Source organism: Heliangelus exortis, chromosome 2 (genome assembly GCF_036169615.1).
Source record: "Heliangelus exortis chromosome 2, bHelExo1.hap1, whole genome shotgun sequence".
Lineage (NCBI taxonomy): Eukaryota > Metazoa > Chordata > Aves > Apodiformes > Trochilidae > Heliangelus > Heliangelus exortis.
Genome location: NC_092423.1, coordinates 116,733,179 through 116,759,959, shown reverse-complemented (window position 1 = coordinate 116,759,959; position 26,781 = coordinate 116,733,179). Strand labels below are relative to the sequence as shown.

The window sequence follows — 26,781 nt, the reverse complement described above, 5'->3', positions numbered from 1 at the left end:
AAGACAACCACAAAAACCAAAGCCCACCAAAAGAATCACAAACCACATCTCTTTTTCCCTTTTCCTTCAATAACACTTATTGTCAAATTCTAGCAATAGTGCAGTTATGAAAGCTCAGCTTTCCAGTGAACCAACTAAGAATTACAGCACAGTAGTATTTAGTCACAGAGAGAAGAGACAAGACAGCTAAAGCTTCTTTACCAAACAGACAGGCTCAACAAAAGGTGATGCTCTGATATGACTTCAGGAAGGACTTTCTAGTCACTGTCCCACTTCACCACCCTGCACCCCCCCACCCCCCTTCCTCTTTCCACCCCCTTCTCCCTGCCCTCATCACCTCCCTGGAGTTTTTGGACAAGTAGTCACAGCTTGACATAGTTTATACTGATGGGAGGATAAAGAAAAGGTTCAACTAAGGCTTTGTAACCACAAATAAGCAGAAGTAAGTGTTTTGGAAAGTCTTCAAATAAAAAGGCTGTCTGTATTTTCTTCCTTGAAGAGTAAAGAAATGCTGATATGTTAAACTGAGTTTTAAGTAAAAAACAAACAGTATCACTGCCACTCAGCACCAGGTGATTCGCACTCTTCATCATTCTGAAACAAACATTCTTCGTAAATAGGTGAACTCTCAAAGGCAGAGATTTGGCCAGGATGAACCAGAACAGCACCAGGCACCTACCACATTAGGATTAAATGGTGGTGGAATTTTCTTCTGAACAAGATCAGTCCAGCTGAGAGATTCGAAGAACGGGTGTTTTTGAATTTCAAGCTGCAGTAAGAAATCAAGATTAGGTATTTCAGAAATCAACCCTGTGCATCACAGTAAATACTACTTCAGACTGCATGTCAGAAAGTCAAGTACTTAATCAGTTTATTTATTGTTTATTTTGCAATAAAAGCTCTAGTTGGTAAAAAACAGCAATTAAAACTTGTTAGCCTGCCTCTGCTTTCCTTTCAAGATTGTATTTTCTGCTTGTAAGCCTTAAAATCAACCACCTTCAAGTCTACCATAGAGCAACAACATGTTCTCTTAGGATCTCAGCTCCTGCCTCAGCTCCTTTTGTTAGTTTTTGTAAAGCAGATCATTTGAGAAGTGGCTGCTTCAACAACTCTGCGATCTGTTTACTTTCTTACTAGTTATGAAGCAGCAAACAGCTATGCCACATGCTACCAGCCTTTTATCTTACCCCATACTGAGAAAATAAGTCCCCTCTGAATGCTCTTACAAGGTCAATAGACTACCTAATGCTAAGGCTGCAAACAGAGGACTATGAAGATATTACATTAATGAAGTCCCAGCTCATTCTTCATTGCACAGTTCTGAAGACATCTATACCTTCTCACATCACCTGCTTGCAAAGACAGTTTTTGTTGTTACACTGGGAAAAAAATCTGCCATAACTTTACGGCTAAAAAAAACAAACCAAAGCTGCTGTCTGCACAGTTCTCTATCTGAATGTTTTTCATGTAGTTAGTTAAGCTGACATACCAGAAAATAGCCTCTTTTTATTATTTCCCAGTTTCACAACCAACAGTGAAACCTACCTTAGTACACCTTAGTGCTACTACACCAGAACTGTTTCCTTTGCTGACAGGTACAGCAGCAACCAACCTCAAAATATTTATATCTCATAACAATCATCTCTCCACTATTTCCAGACAACTTTCAGGGACTGATTACACTGCTGTCTTTAAGGAAAAAACACAAAGGAGGAAAACAGAGATGGACATAACAGAGCTCTAGCTCCAACTAAACGACTATGTGAAAATAAATTTGGTGATGTCCCTTTAAATGAGTGGGGCTTGATATATTAGGACATTACATACAAAATCTTCCCTTGCTCCAAGCCTGCTCTGCCGATCTTTCTCCAGAAGTTCTTCCAGAATAGACCATGCTGTAAGGCTGATTCCTGGGCGCAAAACCAGGGGTTTATGAAGAATATTCTCATACATCTCAGCAACATCACGGCAGTAAAAAGGAGGCTAAAAAGTAAAAGCTGTACATTAATTTGAAGCCGTGTGACATTTTGTTTCATGTTTCTGGATCAGTGAATGATTCTATAAGAAATACAAACTGCTAGCAATGAAGAAACCTACCCCTTTCATATGCACTGCCAGCTTCTAATTCAGCCATCAACACTGCCAGACCTTTACACTTGATAGGTTCCACACCCACCTCCTCATCTAACATGTTCTCATTGTCCTAAGTAGCCATAGGTCCCATCCAGCTTTAAAGCTCCCATTTTAATTACATTTTAAAAAAAAAGGTCTCTCAATTTTATTTATTCCAATATTGGGCAAAATTTCATATAAGTTGGATTTTTTTGTTGGGCATTATCAGTGTTGATCCAGTTTACTCTCACATTCCCTCAAAGTGAAAACTACTTGTCTTCACTGGAATTATGTCCAGAAGTTCACCAGAAAGCAAAATTTTAGACATCAACAGGCAACGCAGATTCCAAAAGAGAAGAACAGGTGCTACTTTAAGTATAAACCAAAATGTTCATTCATTTAAGTGGAGTATTTGTGTATTTCACAAAAGTTAATATCTTTAACAATGCACCAGGGTTACTTCACATAAAGGGAGAGGAAGGGGGAAGGAAGCCCTACCTCCCCCCTACTAAATACATACCAGTCCATAAAGCATTTCATAAAGAACTGCACCAAGGCACCACCAGTCTACTGTGTTGTCATAGGGCTGCTTTTTAATGACTTCTGGTGCAAGATACTAAAATAAAAATAAAAAATAAAAGAAGTATTTTAGAACATTAGACTAGAAAGAATAAAACCTTGCTTTTAGTCACACCACAGTGAACACCTTCAGGAGAAGTTACTTCACAGCAATTGTATGAATGCTAAGTATTTATCTTGTCCTTCAACAAACCTTGCAAATACTGTATCACAGTATGGCCACTTACCAAGTAGGACAGCTGTTTTCCAAATACTTCCCACACACTATTGTTTTGCCAAACTACTTTGCTACCTCTGTTACGGAACTTGTTTCACATTTCAGACAGATTGCTGCAGTGTTGCAGAGGCAAGACTTCTCAGCAAGCTGGCTACTAGACAGGCCTATTCTGACATCCTCAGCCTGTATGCTTCCCTATGCAAAAGCATGAAAAACAAATTGTTTTGAGCTCAATTACTTAAGCATTGTCTAATCTTTCAAAACCTCCTTTGAGCCTTTTAGGCACTGGACTCAGCAAGTCATTCAGTTTAGAAACACAGACGATGACTACATTTTCAGCAGGATCATAAAAGAACTGGATCTAAATCTTGGATTAGAAAGGTTATTAACAACTGATACATTTAATCTTTATACTTTCAAGAACTCATATAAAGTAGCAGCATTAGCATCCTCTTATGTTTCAATTCATGCAAAGTCTAAGGTAAGTCTAAATCTCTGAATGCAAGAAAAAACACAAGTTTTCTCAAACAGACCCACAGTCACCAGTGTTCTATGTATTGTCCTTTGAACTTTCCAAAATACTTAACAAATATTGTTTCAGCTCACATTTACCACTCTGCTTTATGGGGTCCTACTCCTTTCTGTAAAATATTTTTAGCAAATTATCAAAGCCACTTAATCCTGGCATTTCAGAGAATCCCTCATATGTGTTCAAGACTTCCATATTCTGAGTTTACCAGCCTAGTTTTCTTGGTAAAGAGACAGCAAAGTTGAGTAAGCTCAGTTAAAAAGGTCAGTTTCATGCATTTGCAAAATCTGCTCAAGACACACATATTAAGTCCTTATAAACTTGATAAAATCAGTGGCAGAATATGGCAAGTCGACTCATACTGACAAATCTGTTGCAGCTGTTACACAATCTAACTGCAGTATCTAGCTAGCAGTTAGACATGGGAGGAACACAATGTTTCAGAAGGGCTGGAAAAAAGGAGGAAGGAAGAGATGAGTTAGGGGGATGTGGGTACTAAGTAGGAGACACCCTGTATTACTGAAAAGGACAAAGAACAGCTCTGCAAGAAGCTCCTCTTTGTTTTGATTTCATGGAAGAGCTTGCTGAAAGAATCTCTAACAGTGCAAAATCAAATACCAGTTACACAAATACTAGTCAGCAGTCATTAATTACAAGTGAAAAAGGTACAAAAATTGTCAACATACTTCTGGGGTCCCACAAAAAGTTGCAGTAGTATCAGAAGTTGCAATCCCTTCTTTACAAAGTCCGAAGTCTGTCAGCACAACATGACCCTGTTTTAGAAAGAGTGGTATTTTAAAAACAGAATATGGTCAACGTGTGGATATACCTATAGTTTTGTGAGAGAAGATGGAAAACAAAAAATAATGTTGCATACTTACTAGAGAATCTAGGAGAATATTTTCTGGTTTTAAATCCCTGTTAAAAAAAAATAAAATGTATTAACTCAAAGCAGCAGTTACTAACACAGGAGCTTCAGAGGCCAAGACTCATATTTTTCAGCTGAAAGCTTAAAGTTTTGGTGAAATTGTTATCACAGAAATACAGAATTCCAGGTTGGAAGGGGATCTCAAGGATCATTTGTTTCAACCTTTCTAGGTAGAAACACTGTTTAGATAAAATGGCCCAGGACCTTCTCAAGATGAGTCCTAGAAATGTGCAGTGTTGGGAACTCTACCACTTTCCTGAGAAGGTTATTCCAACGACTGACTGTTCTCACAGTGAAAACTTCTCTTCTGCTGTTCAATCAGGACCTCCTCAGGCATAACTTGCACCCATTACTCCTCATCTTTTCCATGTGACTCCCTTGTAGAAACAGAGTCTCCAACTTCTTGGTGGCCACACTTTAAGAACTGGCACATGGTGACGAGGTGCCCCCTAAGCTTTCTCTTCTCAAAGCTGAACAAACCCAGTTCTCTCAGCCTTTCCCTGTATGGTAGGCTGCCCAGTTCTTTAAATCATCTTTGTGGCCCTTATCTGGACTCTCTTCAGCCTGTCCACAACTTTTTTTAAATATCAGGGACCAGAACTAAACACATCATTCCAGGTGTGGCCCACTAGAGTAGGATGATGAGTTCTTTATCTTTGCTAGTGATGCCCTTGTTGATGTGACCCCACATCCTGTTGGCTTGCTTTGCCACTGCAGCACACACACAGGTTGAGCCTGTTGTCCCACAGGACCCCCAGGTCCTTTCCACAGCTGATCCCCAGTCATGCGGATCCCAGTCTGTGCTGCACCCCTGGGTTATGTTTTCCCAGGTGCAAAACCTTACACTTTTCCCCAGTGAACTTCATTAAGTTCTTGTTAGCCCATTTTTCCAGCCTGTACAGGTCTTCCTGGAGAGTGGCTCTCTCTCTGGAATGTCTACTCTGCCACTCAACTTGGTGAGCTAAAGAACTATTCACTATAAAAAAAGAACTATTTACCACCAAGTTGGTGTATCCCATAAGATGAAAATGTAGTGGGGTTTATTCAGTAACATGTCCTATTTTGAACTTCTGCAGGACAAGGATACATTTCAGCAACTTACCTGTACACTATATTTATGGAGTGTAAGTAGCCCAGTGCACTGGCTATTTCAGCAGCATAAAATCTGGCTCTGTGCTCAGGAAAGGAACGTTCTCTTTGTAAGTGAAAGAACAGCTGTAAATATGCAAATAGTATATAAAAAAAAATTACACACAAAAAATCAGGTTGGCAACATGTAATTGTAATAGTAAAATTACAGATAGTAAATACAAATAGTAAATTACAAATAGTAAGATTTTTTTTTAGCTGTCCACTTTTTAAAAACCAAGAAATGTAATATAATTCATTTTGCTACATGACTATCATTCCTTTGCTAACTTTCTTTCCTCTCTTCTGTAGCTGAGAAATGAACGGGTAACTTACAACACTTAAAAAAACATTCTCCTAAAACCAAGTCAAAAGGAACTAGAATAAAACACTAAGCTGTAAAGAGAGGTTGGCAAGAGTAAATAATGCAAGACAGCCTCCTTAGAGATACAGAAGTCTACCCAAAGACTGTAGTATGCAGATGAAAGCATACTTCCTACAGAATTTAAAAGAACAGAAATTTTCTGGTTCCTGCCTACATAGCTTGGGAAAAAATGCAAAAAGCCACCACAGCTTTCCAAGCACTTCCTTCAAACTGGAAAGCTGTTTTGAACTGTATGTTTTTGTTCGCCTGGAAATTGTAGCCAGGAATTTAGAGCAGAGCAAACCAGGAATTTGCTAGCACAATCTAAGTAAGATGACAGTATATTAGACAAGAGAAAGGTCCATCTTGTCCCAGCTTTGACTCTTAAAGGAGTCAGAATGCCAGCTCTAGGAATGCCATACATACTGACAGTAGGCCATGTGAACATGAACTAACACATCCTGGTTTATTCAGCAGACTTGTCTGTGTATGTCCAGCTGCAGTGACATAATAGGAAGCCTTGAGATAAGCCAAAACAAACTATTTGAATTCTACTCCTCCTCCTGTGCTCTTTCAGGTTCCAGAGTTTTATCACCTACAGCAGTGCCCTGTCTCATACTTCTTTCCTGTTCTGCTGTAAGCACCCAATGTGTACATTTTATACCAATAAATTACCAAACTGAAAACACAGCAAGAGACAAGATATACAGCTGATACGTATGTTGGATAGGCTGAGTTTTGCACATTTTTTCACTACACTGTTTTCTTCAAAACTTATCTCCAAGATACATCCAGGTATTATCAGTTTACAAGACCCTTGATTTTCCATAAAGCCTTTTAAAGAATGGAAGGAACATTTTATACCCTTCTCATGTATACTGTCTATTCAACCAGTTTATACACAAGTTTCTTGAGCACTCCTGGAAGTACTGGTTTCTTTGAAAAACAACAGGTCCATCCCTGGCTAAAGACAAACTGATCCAGAAGTATTTCTAAACATATACAGACTTACTCCACTTCTTTCACAAGTTCTCCTCCAAGCTACTTAATGGTGCCTAGGATTCAACAGCACTGCTTCGAGGCAAAGAATCCTGAGGGTAAGGCTATCTGGCAAGAAGCAATCAGACTGTGCAGAGGAACAGAATAATCCCAAGGTTTCCAGCAATATCAATGTAATAAATAGTTGCCAGTTTCCTTCCTTCCACTTGTGAAACGCTAGCACCTCAGCTAATGCAGAAGTAACAGGAAATGACAGTTTTACTTGGTGAACAATGTCAACATGGGATTAATTCATAATCAATGTACATTTATGTAATCATAAAATACAGCATTTGTACCTGACAACCATTAATAACTCTGGGATGAAAGTTGTCAATAACAAAACAGGGTCTGTATGGCTATATTAGTCTGTAGTAATAGCAGATAACAAAAGGATTTTAAAAATTGGGAGGATTCTGATTACAGCCCATGGGGCCACTTCATTTCTCCCACCCAGAGTAAGCAAAATAGACTAAAATCCACCAAATATAACCACCACATACCTCTCCTCCATTAACAAAATCCAGGACAAAGTAAAGCTTTTCCGTTGTTTGGAATGAGTAATGTAATCCAACCAAAAAAGGATGTTTCACATTTTTCAAAAGCACATTCCGTTCAGCCATAATATGTTTTTGCTGTAAGGAAGATCAACAAGTAAATAGGAATGATTTTGTAATTAAGGGGAAAAGGAAGGGAGGTGGGTGGAGAAAGAATATTTCTCTTCACCTCTTTCCTATTAAGAACAATTTTTTTCTGCAGCACTTTGACAGCATAATATTTCCCATCCAGTTTTCGTTTTGCGAGGAGAACCTGGGAAATTCAAAACAAATGAAGAAATGTGACTGTTGAGGTTCACATTGTATTAGAAGCATTTTCATAATTTCAGCATAACTGGAAAGTATTCATGCTATTTTTTCACGTTTACTTTTAATATAGTCCATCAGCAATATCATCATGAATAGAGTAAGCTTACTAAGGGTAGTAAAATCTGTCCAGATAGTGATATCATGAAAGAATGAATTATAACATTTGTTTTCCAGGACCTGCTGAATCATTATCAAGATCAACTCCAGCTGGTTTTCTAAGTTTGAAACATAATTTAATAGTAAACAACAACTTGAGAAATAACCCCAAAGCAAGATTCAACAGGATGCTCTGTTATATCTTCACAGAGTATCAATATTTAAGTCACATTTCAATGGGCTGTTGCTCACACTGCTCCATAGCATTAGGGGCTGACAAAACAGTCCAGGCCAACAAAGGAAAACTGTACAATTGTGCTCCAGCTGCTGCATAAGCACAGTGATACCTCCCTTCCTCTCTGGGGGAAACAGAGGATCCCTGTTGCCCATAATGAGAAAGGGAAACATTCTCTTTTGTTACTCCCAACAAGTGAGGGAGGCAGCCACACTATGGAAAAAATGGCAGGACTGTAAAGCAGCAGCTACAGGGATCCAACATGTTTATATGCCACTCTATGCTGATACCACTTCCCAAACCTCTGGCTGAGTCTCACCAGCAGTCACTACTGCCCAAGCCAGCAGCTAGCATCCTTGCAGGAGGATAAGACACAGTAATAAGAAAGCTCACCTTGCCAAAGCTGCCTTTCCCAATAACTTTCAGGAAATCAAAGTCTGTTGGTTTAGCACTGAAAGATATTTAGGAAGGAGACAGGTCATCTGGCTAGAAAATTACAAGCTTTATAGCTAGCTCTACAACAGTCTAGTGCAGCACTTGAATTGTCATGTGAGAAGAATGTCCTGTTAATACCCTTCTTTATTCTTCATTCTACTCAACACCTAAACTTCTGCAGACTTTCCCTCAGAGATGACAACTACTCTTCATTTTGCAAATCCATTTTCATCCAGCAAAAGTGTTCAAGTGTATCCTTTCAGTTTATTTTGCAAGTTCAAGATGCAAAGGAGCAAGACTGTTCTTTTATTCCCCTTAGGCTAGTTTCTTGCAATTTTTCAGTGCCCACTTCCCCATTACTTTTTCTGGAGCTTATTGGACTCTCAAGCTCACACAAGAAAGGACCAATTTGTAATCTATTCTCTCTTTACTTCTTCCATCCTTCCCTCCCATCCATTCCTCATTTTAAACTACAGACTAGAGAGGCCCTAACACTTGAAGCTTCTGTATGTGTACAGATGAACTCACTCTCAGTTTTTCCACTTCCCACATCCCCTTTCAATTATTCCTCGAGAGTCCCTCACTTTTTTTGTAAATACAATGCAGAGAGATTGTCAGCAAAACACTTATCCATGTTTTCAAATTCAAAACCAACAGTAACATCATGATATACCTCTCTGCTTATTGCCCCTGGGGGGAAGTACTCTTAAATTTCATTTGTTACTGCAATTAAGCATTTTCCCCTGTTAGCCCAGAACAAATCTGTGAGGAAAGAAAACCAAAATAGCAGTCATCTCCTAGATGTGAAAAGCACAGGTTCACACAAAGAAACTCGACAGAAGACACCAAACAGAGAAGCAAGTTATGACTGCAGCAACTAGGATTGCAGTGTAAGGCAAGCTCCTCCACCCATTAAAACAAACTTGTTTTCAGAAACTGTTCACATTCTCAACAGGAATGTGACCACTCCCAAGACAGAGGGGTCATCTTTGCTATAGCATCCTTGTGCAAGAGGATAGCAGAGTAACAAAATCTGAATGTAAAAAGGAAAAAATGATTTAAAAGTGGTTGTTTACATAGCACAGGATTCAGTATTTCATGTCCTCTGGAGCAGTACTGATCAACAAACAAGGGCATATATCCAAAGAATTTTTTCATACTGTTAAGAGTTACACAGTCTAATTTTTCAGGTTTTAAAATTAATTTCAATCAAGTGTAATTAAAATAATTTTTTTACATTAAATTGAATTACATTTTAATTCAATTTAACTGAAACCTACTGAGGATTTCCAGATGGTCCCAAGTTGATATTCGGTGAGGTAGAGTTCAACTGTTGGAGGAAACAAAGAGGTTTATACTTAATGTTATTTTTAAAAATTCTCTCCTATTTCATCCAATAATAATTTCAAAATGCTGTACTGATTTGCTCAATCCATGCCTTCACACCCGTTACATTAGATTTTTAAAGAGATCTAACATCCAAAATGGGAACTTCACAAGTTGAAATATCTGGCCATCATCACCTTGTTACAAATTATTTCTATACACATTGTAGTTAAGGAGAAAGGTAATAAAATAATTGTGTCCAAACAAAGACAACAAGATTAGGAACAAAAATTTAACAGCATTTCAACAAAAAATACTTGTTCTTCATCCAGAACTTAATCTCTTTCTGTATTTGCTCTAGGAACATATTTTCTTCCTACTATTCTAAATTTTCCAAAATCCTACCAAGAAAATAATTTTAAATACACAGTGCTTTTGCAAGAGGAATTAACAATAGACACAGTGCTTTAAAAAAACAACAGTGAATATTCTCCCTACCCCAAGAAAAACATTACCAACCTTTTCTATTCTGACAGTAAAGGTTAACTAACTCAATTCCAGGAATGGCATGCATTTTACCAGGATACACCCATACAGAATTTCTAAATTACAGGGAGAAGAGGAAGCCACTGTCAGGTAGGCAATTTTCTCTCTCTCTCTCTCTTTTTTTTTTTTTTTTAATTATAAAAAGTAATTTTATCCTTTCATTACAGTTTTAGACTTTATCAGAGAAGGATAAACTGCACTTTAATTCAAATTACATTGGGACAGGCTAGCAGGCATCACAAAACCAGTACTTCTACAGAAACAGAGAATGCCCTGACTGCAGGACTGAATGCTACTATTCACTAATATGAGCCAATCACACTAGACAAGTTTTTAAAAAGCTACTATTTCAGATTTTTCTTTTCGTAAGGGCTTGTTTATGCTCTTTATTCTTCAGGTTCATCACTTACAGTAACTATGACAGTGAATTTTCTATCAAAAAGTATGATCCAGGCCACTGTGCATTAACTCCGTTTTGGAATTTGTTGTGGCATGATACATCATTCACTTGCCACAGAAGATTTAGATCATTCCACATTACTTAAAATACCTTTCAAAAGAGGAGAAAACTGTCTTTTTAACTTTGAATTTTGCTGCATGGTCACAGTGCTGTCAACCACTTAGAAAAAGGCAGCAAAGACTGGCATCTTTGGAAGTGAAACTTTCAGAGAACACTATAGGCTACACACAAACCAAAAAAGACAACTCATAACTTTAACAATCACTGAAGAAGATAGAAATACTAAGGTCACATCTGGATGTCAAGAAGTAAACCATGAAGAAAACAAGATGAAACATGGCTCATCTCCCTTCCTAGAAATACTCCTTTTTTTCAAAAGCCATTGTTTCTGGAGGTTGTAAATCAATTTTCAGAGAATCCATCTATGTAGTGGCTTTTGTGACAAAAGAGGTTCCAGACCTCACACAGTGTTATATGTGAAATGAAATAAAATTCATCCTTCATCCCGAGTGACTTTTAGACAGACTACGTTTTTTTTCCTTTGAGAGAATCATATTTCTCCCTTGTTTAAAAAAACAACACAGAAGAAAACAAAAGGCGAATTACACATTCAATCTCCCCCGCTCCTTGCCAGTTGTTACTTTTGAATAGATTGCAAAAATTGTGACAGTGAAACTATGACTAAAGCTGTGTTTCTTTAACCCATATAGCAAGTGGGAAAGAAGCAAGAGAAAGCTAGCAAATGCTTTTACCCCTCTGCAGTTCACAAATGACAGAAACATATCTTGCAGCCCACACTGGAACACATTTGTTTAACATAGCATGGAGGGGATTTATTGCAAAACCATCCAGTAATGTTCAGTAAATAATATACCTAAGATTGCACTGAAGTACCTAAAATTTTGAAGACTCTTCTACTTTTGTTTTTATTACCTTCTGATTGCTCCTTTCATCTTCATCTTCAGATGGATCTGACTGGTGTTTTGGGTTATCCATCTGAAGAAATGCTCTGACATCTGGGCTAGAAACAGAGTGAACTTCATTAGCACAGCTATAATCTGCACAATTTCCATAACCATAGGAAGCACAGGATTAAACAGAGGAGTTACATCATGAAGTTTTATATTTAAGTTCTGGTGATGAAGGACTGTGTACAAGAAATGCTTTTACAGCAATGTAACTCAACTGCTGAATGGGTTACAATAACATTTTCCACATGAAAAAAACTGATGTGATAAGTCTACATATGTGAAGATTTTATAAGGAAATGCTCCACAGAAGTGCATTAAAAGGTAATTATTAGAAGAACAAACACTATCCAAAGCATGAGTTAACTGATATAAATGATAACTGGCTAGCAGCCATCAGGAAACCAGCTTTCTTTCAAAAAACTAAAATGTTTAAACAATTTTTAGTTTTCCAAAATGAACAAAACAGTCCAACACACTACAGAATGAAACACACAGTCTATCCCAATGAGAGATGTATGTTCCAAGAGGTACATGGCAGTGACTTTCCTGTCCCCAACTGCTTTGAAGCAGAAGAAATTGATTTTGTATTCAGAGTCTATTTGAGCTGGGCACTGGACAAGATAATGCAAGAAATCTTTCCAGTCAGCTGCAGGGCACAAATGGTATCCTTCAGGAACCATCAAGAGAGACTACGAGCTTCCCACAGTACCTAAGGAAATGCATTTTAACTTTAGCATTGGTTTCTAGCTCTTGTCTTGGTGGGGACTGGGGGAGGAGGACTGGAAGAAATGAGGGAAAGTCAGAGTTCTTAGAAACCACTCACAGAAAGCGAGGCTTACCCAACATAGGTTCAACAGAACGTAACATTTTTCTTAACCACAGAATAGTGAGGAACATAAAGAATAACAAAAGTGAGGCAAAATTAATTCCTAAACAAATGTGTATAGTGTATAGTCTATTTACCACTCAAAGAGAAAACTTGAAAGATTCAAGTTCCTTCAGTTCACTAAAGGCAACCTGCTTATCGAGAAAAAAATTTCAGAGATTAAGTTCTTTTGGAAGGCTTCAGGGTAGCCACTGACAGAAAACTCTGCATGAGCCATTCAGTACAAGACAAGAACTACTTTAATACGGAGCTGCTCTTTTATTTTTTTCCTAGTGTACATAAAATAGGGCAGGTTTACTTGCAGATACACTTGCTTTGCTATTTTAAACCTATTTCACTCTCCACACTCCTGTAAAGGAAGGATCAGAAGCAAGAGATGAGCTGCTTCTGACTTTTCTCCAACTCCTGTATTTCATATTAGCATTCCTAATCTAAATCATGTCCTATGCTATCTTAGGCTCCTACTCTCCACCACTAATATTCTGTATTCCTATTTGAAGTCTGTTTCAGTTACCTTCAGCCTTTCAGGTTTAAAATACAGTAAGAAGACTGGGCACACTATTTCCCACCATCATTTAAACTTAATTCTTTCCATCTGATATGTTAACTCCAAATCATCATATATTTCAGGGCCTGTCTTGTATTGTGAGTCTCAGGAAGACAAAAATAAATGATGATTTGAAGATTGTAGTAATATTGGCTCATAATGCAACAATTTAACTTTCAGCATTTCCAGATACCACTGTATCAGGAACAAAGAGTTACGGTTAATCCTTTTTATTAGACAGAGCAACAAAACCAGACCTTATTATTCTGGACAACTGACTGATTAAATAGAGCATGTTGTAATACATCTCAAACAGTTACTATAGTAACTTTGTCCATGACTGAATCCACAGCAGAAAAAAAAAAATCTATTCATAGTAAAAGACTACTGCACAGTTGCAACCATCTCCCCAACACATGGCAGCCAGAAGCACAACTGATTAATGTTATGTTGTTCATATTTGTAGTTTTAAAGGCACCACAAAGACACAGTAAATGACAAATAAAAAATAATTAAGAAGTAGTAACTAAAAATTTCCATGTATGAATTTCTCAGCCAAGACTGCAGAATGTTATGCAAAACGGTACATAAATTGGCAAGGCTTATATTCTGTTATTAGCTCACATGTTAACTCAATGTATTTTAGAGTACACTGAAACTACTAATAAAATACCCTTATATATCAAATGAAAATGATCAAAAAACAGCTCAAAAAGGGATGTTTGATATACATTGTACATACACTACCAGCAAAAGTTGGTATTGTCTCATTTTTTATAATTGATTGGACAGATTTAGTTTAGGGATTATCTCTGAAATCTATGAAGGGGTGCCAAGCTCTGCCTAAATACAGTTCCTTCTGTGATGCTTCTTCTGCATTTGGCAAAAATTTTTGCTGCTCCCACAAATAAGAACATGCCCAGAAAGTTACACAAATTTTGAAGAAAAGTGGTAAAATTGTCAGTGACAGAACCTTAATGTCTACAAGACACTTTTTTTAAATAATGGCATCCAGCTCCTCCCTCTTCTCTACATATATTAAAAAAAAAAAGAAAAAAAAAGAAAGTAAAGCACGGCTATTTTTCTTACAGAGATCAAAGGTATAATTCAAAAAGCTATAATGTGCAGTAAGATTTAAAAGTCTGTATGAGGTTTGCAAGCTCTTACCATGTAGTAATGGTATATTTTAATATTCATCAGACTTTGAAACCAGAAAAATCTAGTCACTGATTTTCTTTTAGGGAACAAATTCAGAATACTGCTTCTCACTTACAGAACTGGTAACTCATCTCCCCATAGAGGTTGCACGGTATTGTAATCCTCAAGTTCACAGAATCACAGAAAGTTAGGGGCTAGAAGGGACCTCAGGAGATCACCAAGTTCAACCTCCCTGCCAGGGCAGGGTCACCTACAGGGGGTCACACAGGAACACATCCAGGTGGGTTCTGAAAGTCTCCAGGGAAGGAGACTCCACAACCTCACTGGGCAGCCTGTCCCACTGTTCTGTCACCCTCACAGTAGAGAAGCTTTTTCTTATGGTTACATGGAACCTCCTGTGGTCCAGCTTGCACCTGTTACCCCTTGTCCTATCATTGGTCATCACTGAGAAGAGCCTGGCTCCATCCTCCTGATATTCACCCTTTACATTTTGTAAACATTAATGAGGTTGCCCCTCAGTCTCCTCCAAGCTATAGAGACACCCATCTTCTTCAGCCTTTCCTCAAGGGAGATGTTCCACTCACTACATTACACCTGTAATGCATTCTCTACTTTACCTTTGGATTCAAACAGGTTTTCTTTGGACATGTTTTGATGGACAATTAAATGCACTACTTTTAGACCTACATTAGAGGGGGTGAGCAGTCCATTTGAATAGTTGCTCAGCAATTTGGGGGGGGGGAGGGCTCACAGTGCTCAGAAGTAACAAACTCCCAGCTCCTATTCAGTCAGCAAGGGGGATGCATTAACAGAACTCTATCACATCTGACAATTCTTTTTTTTTTTTTTTGCAACATCTGCATTCCATCTGTGCAAGCGAGTTCTCTATCAAATACTGTTAGCTGAGTAAATGCAGCTTTAAGCTAGTCCACTTAATTCCTGATTCAGCCTAAGCCAACAATCCATCTCACCCCACATTCCACCTGACAGTGATTGCAGGAAAATCCTTATCAACCATTACAAGCTTTTCTGATCACTCTAACACACTTAAGGTTTTTGTTGGGCTTATTATTGAGCAGAAAGGTTTCGGTTTCATACAATATTCAACAAACATGTTAGACCCAAGAACAAAGTCCATTGAAGTCCACTGAATAAAAAAAACAGAACCAAGGAAACAAAGGGAAAAAAAGAACACAAGTGCTGCATGTTTTAATGTTTCAGAGAATCACATATACATTACCACTTTGAGTACACTGAATCTTATAATCCTGCTTTTTAATTCAGATGTTCAGGTGCCTTCCCTTCCAGAAATGAGGACATCATCATGAACCATCATTAAGTTTTTAGTAAACTGTTTTCCTAGGTAGGATTAAAGTATTAAACCCAGTATCAGGATAACATACTTTTAACATGTAGAGGAAGGTGGACTTCTCTGAAGTTCTCTGCAAATGCATTCTTCCTTGTACATTACTAACTTTGCATAAATTATTTTACCTAATATCAAATTTATTTAGCACATTAAAGCAAATCAGTTTAAGAAAGCAAGCATGTGGACTATAGGTGAAGACTCAGTCACCCTGTATTCCTTGAGTAGTTTTGATCAGATTTGAAGAGAAAGCCCAAGCCAACACAAAGTCACAAAGTTTTGGTATTCTCTTGCTAATAGGATTCATTGGCACATGGAAAACCTGACAAATTACACAGTTATTAATAACTGCTGCAATGGAGCACTCAAAAAGCAAGAGCTCACTCCAGCAAAACAAACTACCTTGCAGTTATTGTAACAAAAAGAACAACACAAATTACTATAAAATTAAATGCTTTTGCAAGGAATTGTGAATGAAAGACTTGGTTTTTCTCCCATATTAATCACTGTTACAGAAGTGCAGAAGAAAACAAGACAAGACAAACCTCAGCCTCTGTTTTGCTTTTATTGTAGAACTACTTACCAAGCTTTTTATTTAACACACTTTCAACAGGTTCAAAACACTTTACAGGACCTATTTCTTAATATGGTTTTAAGTTCGCTTTGATACATCAGATAGGTGCCAAGTTAAATAACATAAGATTCAACTACAGATGCATTTGAGGGTAAAAATATTTTAAAAGCTCAGAAAAATTTAACACAAGTAGATCTGAGGTTTGTTTTTCACGTGTTTTTTTTTTTTAGGCACAAAAATTTGTGATATGCATAAAGAACACCATTTTATCTTTGGAGAACAAATACAGTATGTTTTGAGACAAAATACTCTGTTGGGCATACTAATAACCAAACAGGGAAGGGGACTACCCTAAATAAAAACAGTGTCCTTCCCTAATGTAACAAGAGAGATCAGCTTTTAATAATCAGTTTTTAAAAAGTGCTTTCTAGTCTTTGCCAGAGAAGAACACGACTACAACCTCAACTCTTACAGTGCTTGTTTTAATGGAAAACTATTCCATCGTACAGACTTCTGTTTCAGATTTTTTTCTACTTAGCACAAGGAAGTAAACATTAAATGCTCCCCCTCTTCCAAAAAAGAAAGGAAGTACATATTTCAGATTATTAGTATATTAAATACTTTATCGGAACAAAAATAAAATCTGAGTACATTCTGCAAATTGCAGCAACAGTCTGTTAGAGATTTTCTTTTCCTGTGGGAACTGGGCAGTTTCACAGGCTTAATTAAACCAAGCGTACATATTAAAAGAATTTTCTGCACACTGAGGCCAAACACAGGGATTTTTACTAGTTCAAATAACATAGAAAGCTGCATGGATTTATTTGAACTGATTAGGTATAGCTTTAAGCCAAAAAAAAAAAAAAAAAAAAAATGCAGTTTACTCCCCAAATCAGTTTACACACCTAAGTGCTATGCTTCAGATTTTACTGGAGCTGATCCTAATGTATCACCATCTCTCAGTATATTCTGTATGAGGAAAGAAGACAAAAAATGTGGGGTTTTTTATCCTGGAGAAAACTGAAGGGGGATCTTACCAATGCTTATAAATATCTACAGGGTGAGTGTCAAGAAGATGAGGCCAGGCTCAAAAGAGGTTTGTTGCTGGTACCCAGCAACAGGATGAGGAGCAAAGGGCACAAACTGAAACACAGGAAATTCCACCTGAACATGAGGAAAATCATCTTTATTCTGAGGGTGCCAGAGCACTGGAACAGACTGCCCATAGAGGCTGTGGAGTCTCCTTCTCAAAGGAGATACTCAAAGCCTGCCTGGACATGATCCTGTGCAACCTGCTCTAGGTGAACTTGCTTTATCATGGGAGTTGGACTAAATGATCTCCATAGGTACCTTCCAACCCTTACCATTCTATGATTCATAACTGTCCCACACATGGAGGTTAACATACCTGTAGTTCTTCTCATAGAAGAGTTTATGTGCAAACTTACTCATTTGCTTTAGATAGGTATGCTTGGTTATCCCAATCCACCTAAGCAAGCTAATGAAGCTACAGGGTTAGAACAAGTTCTGGAGTAGACAAATGAACTGCTCTAACAAAAGGATACAGGCACTGACTCACTCCCAAAAGGACAATGTAGTAGAAAGTGTCAGTAGAGTGCTCAAACAGTGAGGCTATTTTCAAAGCAAACACCTAAACAGATAAAATACACTTTCTGACTTAAAGTACTTAATTTGTAATCTTGTACTGGACATCTCATGTCTTTTAAATAGTCCTTACAAAACAGAAGTAAGACTACTCAGTGGTGACCAGTGATAGGACAAGGGGTAATGGGTATAAATTGGAGCATAGGAGGTTCAAGTTGAATATCAGAAAAAATTTTTTTACTGTAAGGGTGACGGAGCCCTGGAACAGGCTGCCCAGGGGGGTTGTGGAGTCTCCTTCACTGGAGACATTCAAAACCTGCCTGGACACGTTCCTAGGCGATGTACTCTAGGGGGCCCTGCTCTGGCAGGGGGGGTTGGACTAGATGATCTTTCGAGGTCCCTTCCAACCCCTAAGATTCTATGATTCTATGATTCTATGATACTTACTGGTTACATAGCTCTGGGTGTCTAACTAAATTCTGAATGAATTCATTCAGTCCTGCTCTTCTCTGTTTAATGAAATCTGGAAATAGAAAAAAAAAACAAGTAAGATTTAATAGTTTGAGCAGTCAGCTTGTAAAAGACTTGTTTTCAAACTTAGGGTTTTTTAGGACTTGAACAGAGGTCACTGGTTCACAACTGGTTCTGCTTATGAAAACCACAAGCTTAAGACATTTAATTGAAGTGAAAGAATGAATTTCAGCTTGTCTGCTACACCATCCAAAAATGTAGAAAGCCAGGTAGATTAAAAGTGCACTGAAGTGCTTCAAGAACAGTATGTAACCACAGTGGGCAAACCTGTGCAGACCTTGCTGCACGAGTAAGCCCTTCAGGGCCTGATCCACTCAGAAAAAAGCCACAGGCAAAACCTGACATCAGTTGCTCAAGTCAAGTTTTTACACAGTTCCACCAAGCAGCATATTTCCATAACATATGGCAGTGGGAAAGTTGCACAATTCACCCAGCCAACAGGCACTCCAATGTAATCACTGGAGATAACTAAATAAAATGCTTTTTTCCATAATTTACACTTTTTCTCTAAGAAAACTAATAATACTCTATCTTCCCCTATCTGAAGCTTAAAACTTTTTCTCAGTAATTTGGAAAGATATACATGGCACTTGAAATAGAAGAAGAACTGAAACATGCTAAGCCCACGGAGCTATCCATGTTGCCCAAGAAAAAACACCTGTGCCATGACAGCTCAAATGTATTCTGTAATTTTCTAGTCTGTTCTCTGACTGGTTGCCAAGATTTCCTTCTACCCCATTTTTGAAGTGAAAACAAGATTAATTATGAAAAAACCCAAGTGACAATAAATATGGAGTGTTTAAATGACAATGTATATTAGGGCAGTAATTTTTGGTAGACTTTGGGAAAAAGCATATGCAAATTTCACTCCAACACAACAGCATAATGCTGCATACCTAAGTATAGATTGACAAAGTCAAATACCTTTTCACCATTTGTAAAGTATGTGACTTGTTTCAGAAGCCAGAAGAAAATTACCTCAAAGCTTCAATAAATCAGTGTTAAGATAAAGAATTATTTAAATTATCATCATGGATCCATCTCCGCCCTGCCTCCCAGCAAGAAACATCTTGAGAACTATTTAGTTTCTCATGCTTCTAGGATTTCAAGAGGGTTCACGGAAATTTAAAACAAGCCTGAGCACTTTGTTTTACATATATAGTTTTAATGAAGTTTTAGTATTGTGGGTTTTTTTCTCATTTAAACTTCAATTTCCTAACTTTGAATCCAAGACATCCATCTGTACATTTGGATGCACAGGTTGCATGACATTATTGGGCCTTCAGGCAGCTCTGAAAACTCCAAGGTTGGATAAAAAGAAGGAAACCACAACAAAATAAGAAGTCCCTGTAAACATATTACATGTACAGCTTCTGACAATCATTTTTATCTTCACCAAAAGAGGACATCAGAGACTGTATACTTATATTTTATTACTTTAATAAAAAGGGAGTTTCATGTCAGGATCCAGATGATTAACTGTCACTGCCAAAAATTAATTTGGCTGAAACAACTCTCAAAAGCCCGTAACAACACAACCCAAGAAGTCTTTGGATGTATTTATTCTTCAGCAAAGGAGAAAAAATACATGCTTGAAATAGGTGCAGGAAGAGATGAAATTATACACACAGACTGATCACATCAGCAAGCCAGGGGAAGGGAGGAAGTTCTCAATGACCATCAGGAAAACCCCAAGTAAAAATGGCCCAAATGAAGGATAGAAAGAAATACACAGAGAAAGGGCCTGGCCTCTCATTTGCCTTTTAAATTATTCATCAGTGGTGCCACCTAGGTTGATTAAATGCACTTTACCTCCATCTTCATTGACAAATGCTATAGCCACCCAAGTCATAAAAGGCAAAGACAGGGACTAAGAGAATGAAAAACCACCCACAGCTGGAGTAGATTAGGTTTGAGACCACCTAAGAATCTGGAGGTTTACATGTCCATAGGACCTGAGGGAATAAAGTTGCCAAGGCACTATACATCATATTTGAGAAATTACAGCAGTCTGATGAAGTTCCTACTGACTAAAAGGGGAAACAAGACCTGGGAAACTAAAGGCTCATCTCTGTGCCTGGCAAGGTTATGGAACAGATCCTCCTGGAAGCAATGCTAAGGCACAGAAGTGATTGTTAACAGCCAAAATGGCTACAATAGGGGCAAATCCTGCCTGACATATTTGGTGGCCTTTCATGATGGGGTTACAAAGTTGGTGGATCAGGGAAAAGAACTGATGTAATTTACTCTGACTTATGCAAAGCATGAGACACTGTCACCCACATCTTTGTCTCTAAATTGAGGAGGCATGGACTTGACAGATGGACCACTTGGTGTATAATAAATTGGCTGGGTGGTCACACTCAGAGTTGTAGTCAATGGCTCAATGTCCAAGTGGAGATCAGGGATGAGCAGTGTTCCTCAGGGGCTGGTACCAGGACCACTGCTGTTTAATGACATGAAGGGTGGGACTGAGTGCACCCTCAGCAAGTTTTCTGATGACACCAAGCTGTGTGATGTGGCTGAGAGGCTGGAGGGAAGAGGTGATTTCCCCCATCTACTCTGCTCTCATGAGACATCACCTGGAGTGTTGTGTCCAGTTCAGAGTCCCAATACACAAGGACATGGAGCTGTTGGAGAGAGTCCAAAGGAGGGCCACAAAGATGATCAGAGGAACTTAAGCACTTCTCTGCTAAGAAGAAAGGCTAAAAAAGTGGGGGGCTGTTTGGCCTGAGAAGAGAAGGCTCCAGGGAGACCTTCCTTATAGTAGTCTTCCAGTACCTGAAGAGGGGTATAGGAAAGCACGGAAGGGACTTTTTATAAGGGCAAGTAGTGACAGGATGAGGCATAACGGTTTCCTGGAAGAGGGTAGATTTAAATTTGGCATTAGGAAGAAATTCTTCACTATGACTGTAGAAGACACTCTACCAGGTTGCCCTAGGAAGTTGTGGATGCCCGTCCATGGAAGTGCTCAAGGCCAGGCTGGATGAGGCTTGGAGCAATCTGGTCTAGTAAGAGGGGGTTGGAACTAGGTATCTTTAAAGGTCCCTTTCAATGCAAACCATTCTATGATTCCATGTTTAGTATTCCATGGGAAGAGAGCAAGCTTAGTTAGGACCCATCACTGCTAACTAGATCACATCATGTTCGTATCAGACAAGCTTCTAGAAAGTTTAATTTTCAGGTAAACTGTCCAAGGAAACACATTTAGATACAGAGAGGTAAAAAAAATGTAAAGATAAATCCTTCAGCTATTTTTCAGTGGTGAAAAAGAGTCACGCACTGGAAGTTTAGACTTTACTAGGCATATGTTCAGTTCTGGTGTTTGCTTTTATAGAAGACAGATTACAACTGACAGTTCATAATCTCACACAGTCCTGAATATGGGAGGGTTGAGAGGATCTATATAGTGCATGAGAGTGCATGAGAGGCACTAGGCAGCACTTTGTTACTATCACAAGGCAAAATCCCTGCCTACGCTAGGTTGTGTTCCTAAGTGAAGCATGACTAAACTTTGTTTTAGTGGCTGTTCTGAAGGACTGATGTAAAACTCAGTTTCTCATAGGCTGCAATAGATCAATTTTCATGTAAAGAAGCTGACAAAATGAGTAATAAGATGATAACTTACCAGGATCAAAATTATCTCCAAATATTCTTTTAGCTGGAATCTTCAGGTTCATGGTGGGAAATTGCTTCTTTAGCTGAAAACGAAACACACAGTTGAATTGTGCTTAGACATTTAAATAACTAGAAATAATTGCATTTTGTTTGTTTTCTGACAAACAGTCTGAACATCTGATTATTAGTAATTCTGCTCCTCTCTTCCACCTTCTGTATTCACACACTTAGGAGAAAAAAACAAAGCCAGAACAACCTGTACTCAGCTTGTTCGCACCAGTCATACCCTTCTAAATTCAAAGGCCATCTTACTTTAGAAAGCTATGAACTATTGCAGCCATGTTCTGCAAAAATAGTTCCCAAACATGGGCTAGAATTTTGATGTTAGTTTTAGTCTCCTCTACTTTTTTCCTCCACCAATTCTCTGCTTTTCCTGTGCTTGTTTTTTTTCTTGCATTCTTACCTAAGGACGTATGCATGATGCTTAAGATAGGTTGGGCACTCAGGTCTTTGGGTTTTGCCCACACATTCTCAAAGCTTTAGAGACTATGTGTGGTCTACCCCTAAGTAAAAACTGTAAATAGATGAACTGCCTGCTTTACAACACTGCATTTGATAATTTGATTAGATTCTACACTTGATAAGCTGACCAGAAGATCATATACAACAGCACTACGTTTGTCAGAAAAAAGCTGGCATGCACCAAGAGTTCTGTTTTCTTCATCTCCAAGCACTCCAGGAAAAGCAATCTTACTCTCACCCTCTTTAAGAGAGTAGTTTTTTAATACAATAGCTGGCAAGTATTCTTTCCTTGGAAACATCAGTATTAGCAACACAAGTTGTTTTTGGTGTACTCTACTATATGAATTACACAGAAGAGCAACTGGACTAAATGTCCTCATGGTTATGCTTCCCCAGGACCTCCACCTCTACACACTTTAGAAAGACAAGTGCTGAATAAACTTTAGCAGACCAATGCTAATCTGAATAGCAAGAGAATGTGGCAATGGGAGCAGGATCACCAACATTCACTCTGCAGTATCAAAGTATCAAAAAGGGGATACTTTCGTATCACTTGCAAGTCTATCTCAAGATGCATGCAAGGAATAGCATGGTGCATCTGGGCTGAATTCACCCCAGACATTATAAGACAGCTCCAAGCTCACTACCTGCATTTGTATACCACTGTCACATATAAATCCATATACGTGAGGCAGAAGGGAGAAAAGCCTCAATACTTCTCATAGGGGTGCTGGAAGGGAGATGGAGTCAGAGATAAGCAGCTGGTAATCTTTTCTTACTGATATCACAATTATCTCTTCTTTTTTAAAGCCAAAAATGTGGGCTCTAAACATGAAGAACTGGAAAAAAGTATGGATATGGGACACATAGTAGACTGTATATCTGAGCAAGCATTTGCCCACTATGTAAAACAGGCAAAATCCTCTTCTAGCAACAAACTCAAGAAATCCACCCTCAGCCACTGAATATGTCCATTTTATTTGGACCAGTGCCACAAAACTTGGCTATAAAACTTCATGTAGCAATTGCCATGACTGACTTACCAGAAAGCTTATATGAAGAAAGCAGGACTTATTCTTTGCATTCAGTACTTTAAGTATAACATTTATTTCAAGAGAAATTTATCTATGTAGGTAGTTTAAAAGTTTTGCAGAGATTTTTACCATCACTAACAAATGCATATTTCAGATGTTTTGACAATCAGTAAACTGGCAGTTTCTCTCATTACACTAGAAATCCAAGCAACAATAAGAAAATGAAAAGTAAGTGGATTTTGAAATTCAAACAAACCAAAGTTTAAAAAAAGCCACCCTATCATTTTCTTTAAACAGGCTCCTATGGCTATTGAGCATCGATTCAGACTCCTCAGTCAGGGAATTAACTCAAGCCACAATGCTACAAACAAGTGCTACTCTGTGCTATTCTGGCATATATTTAATATAGTTTGCCTTTTACTTACTGTGTTGTAGAGTTTATCAAACTCTGCATACCGTCTGAGGACAAACCATTCACTTCTGCCAACTGAGACCAACACTTTGTAAACCTGTAGTAACAAAAGATAAAAGTTATTGCCAACAGTGAAGTTAAATAAAATCTCTGAGGTTTGATGCTGTGGTAGAAATAAGCACAGGTTGTTAAATGCAGTGTGTAAACATACTTGTCCAACTATATATTTCTTGCAGCTGTCACAAATGACTAAAAGAATAATTGGAGGAGTATAGTATTTTACAGAAGTAAGATTTTGCTTACATGGTGTTTAGGCTGATTTAATGGTGTTTCATAAACTAGTTGATATCCAATAAGAACACCTATCCTCAGATAGCAGTCTAAAAAACTTGCTATGAATTTGTTATTAACTTGATAATCCATAACAAGGACTAATAACAAGGAAATAAAGTGTTTAAATACAGAAGATTGCCTTCACCAAAACTTAAAGAGAAAGCACATAAGGAAGGCAGTTAAAAAGATAACTGTTCCTTGCAACATTTTGAACACATATTATAGTCAGGATCCTGGATGATGACACAGTTGTCAAGGAGGGAAAAAACACTGCTGTGGCTGCATACAGCAGAGGTTACATAATGCACCACACTGGGACCAAGGGAGGCGTAGCTGGAAGCTGCTGCAGTTCTGGCCATTCAAATCCCACAGCAGCAGAGCACTCCAGTAACTACATGGATTGTCAGCTCCTGGCTTCAGAAATCTGGCTGACAGCTGAGTGTCCAGCACAGTTCTTTTGCCTCTTACACAACTAGCTGACCTCCCTTCTCAACCTTCTTGTTGAGGCTTCCAGAAGAAGCCTGGCAACTCCTTCAGGGAGAGGATGGGAATAGCAAGGAAATGAATGCAGAAGCCTGCTACTTCCTGATGTTAAGAACTGGACCAATGCCCCTGTCTTCCTTCTGTTCTGTGACAGCAGCTCACCTTCCTTTTTAATATCCCTGGTAGTGGCAGGCACTACCATCAGTTCCTTAGCCTCATATTTGCATTCATGCTACATTAACTGCTTAAATTAGATGCTCTGTCTTCCCTGAGGAACACAGGAACCTGGACAGAAGCATCCAGTGGGATTCTGATGAAACTCTACTTAGAAAATTGGTTGTTTCTCATACTGCTAAAAAACCCATTAGCATAAAACCTAGCTACACACCTTCTAGAGCCTTCCTAGACTATAAACAGCTAAAGCTTCTACTGCAAAGACTTAAGTACTGTCCTCCTTATACAGCAATTAAGTCCTACAAATGCTGCTCAAACACCCAATGTCTTCACTCCCTATGACCACACGGCAGAACAATGCTGAAAACTTCAGAAGCAGGACATTGACAACTTCTTAAAACAGCAGGGAAAAAGGCACGGGTGAGCGTAACTTAACGTACAAGATGGCATTACCATCCTTGTCAACTCCAAAATCAAAATAGCTTTGCTCTTGGTGTAGCTAGCTGCAGAACAGTAACACTGTCAACATTTTTAACATCAAAGAGCATAAAACCCCACACGAGGTCATCCAGTTCATGCCATCACCAAAGGTCTTGCATATCCAGCAAAGCAGAAACTTCAATTTCACAATTACAGAAGTACTGAAGACTAAGAGCACATATCTACAAAGAATCTGGTAAAACCCCAAACCATAACATAACATGTCTTTGGGCTGTATTACTACTACCAGCTACCACTACAGAATGATTTAGAGATATGTGCAATGCCTGTTCCTAGAAAGTGGGAGGAGGAATCTAGCTTTACTAAAACAATAACTTTTCCCAATCTAATTACTCCTAAACAAAAACTGGTCTTAGAATACTCCTAAAAATAAGTAAGATGTATCCACAGCTTGCAATACATGTATAAATAATGTAAAACTTTGAGGGGGGGAAAAACAGGATGAAATAGAATTTGTGAAAACATCACAGTCATCACCATAATCTTCCCAGATACAGATAAGACAATGTCCAGCTACTTCTGGACATGGTAGATTTCTTCACAAAAGAAGTCACTGAAAGGCTTCAAATGTTTTGGCAGCTTATGCTTCTGGATTAAATATTTGATTTGTATTAAAAAATAAGTCATTTCAAAGGAGCAAGCATTGAAAAAGGAAATTATTTATTCAATGTCAACAACAAAAAAAACCAACTTCACATTTTCCACAGGGCTGGGGATTACTATTATACATCACCAGTCTAAGAAAATATTTCCAGATTTCAGACAAACCACACCCTTTAAAGAGATTTCTTAATTAGCCTGTATATGACTGGGGTGATGGGGGGAAGACAACACAACAGGTCAGAATAGAAAAAGGAAGCCTCACACATCCAACAGCATAGAAATAAAAGCAAGAAATCCAAAACAGAGCTATTTGGCAAAGCAGGCAAAAGAAAGTGTCCTACAATGCAGCAAGGACCGAATAACAATGAATGTAACCTAAATATGGTACCAAACAAGTGAGTATTTTGCTCTTTTTATGAAGAAATTTAATGTTGAATATTCAGAAAAAGGTAGAACGGTGAATAGAGTGGATAAACATAGCGGCTGGTTATCACAAATTAGGTGAAAGCAAAAAAGCTTCCTTGTCAGACTGCCTGAAAACTTCAGACATGGAATCATTACTCAATGAAAGCATACTGATAGTAAATATATTAAACACATACAG

General features: G+C 38.2%; 1 protein-coding gene across 9 annotated transcripts in view; it reads right to left on the bottom strand.

The window, feature by feature from the left end:
- The window catches only part of SGK3 (serum/glucocorticoid regulated kinase family member 3), a 63,371-nt gene that overhangs the window by 1,314 nt on the left and 35,276 nt on the right, over window positions 1–26,781 (bottom strand). For all 9 annotated transcript variants that reach the window (XM_071737680.1, XM_071737689.1, XM_071737686.1 and 6 more), the window contains 14 exons: window positions 24,097–24,180; window positions 22,126–22,198; window positions 18,414–18,489; window positions 11,793–11,880; window positions 9,808–9,857; window positions 8,486–8,543; window positions 7,622–7,705; window positions 7,399–7,530; window positions 5,468–5,580; window positions 4,319–4,355; window positions 4,124–4,210; window positions 2,633–2,728; window positions 1,828–1,983; window positions 680–769 (listed from right to left, as the gene is read on the bottom strand). In XM_071737680.1, the coding sequence (XP_071593781.1) occupies window positions 680–769; window positions 1,828–1,983; window positions 2,633–2,728; window positions 4,124–4,210; window positions 4,319–4,355; window positions 5,468–5,580; window positions 7,399–7,530; window positions 7,622–7,705; window positions 8,486–8,543; window positions 9,808–9,857; window positions 11,793–11,880; window positions 18,414–18,489; window positions 22,126–22,198; window positions 24,097–24,180 (1,224 nt within the window). The remainder of the gene's footprint in view (window positions 1–679; window positions 770–1,827; window positions 1,984–2,632; window positions 2,729–4,123; window positions 4,211–4,318; window positions 4,356–5,467; window positions 5,581–7,398; window positions 7,531–7,621; window positions 7,706–8,485; window positions 8,544–9,807; window positions 9,858–11,792; window positions 11,881–18,413; window positions 18,490–22,125; window positions 22,199–24,096; window positions 24,181–26,781) is intronic.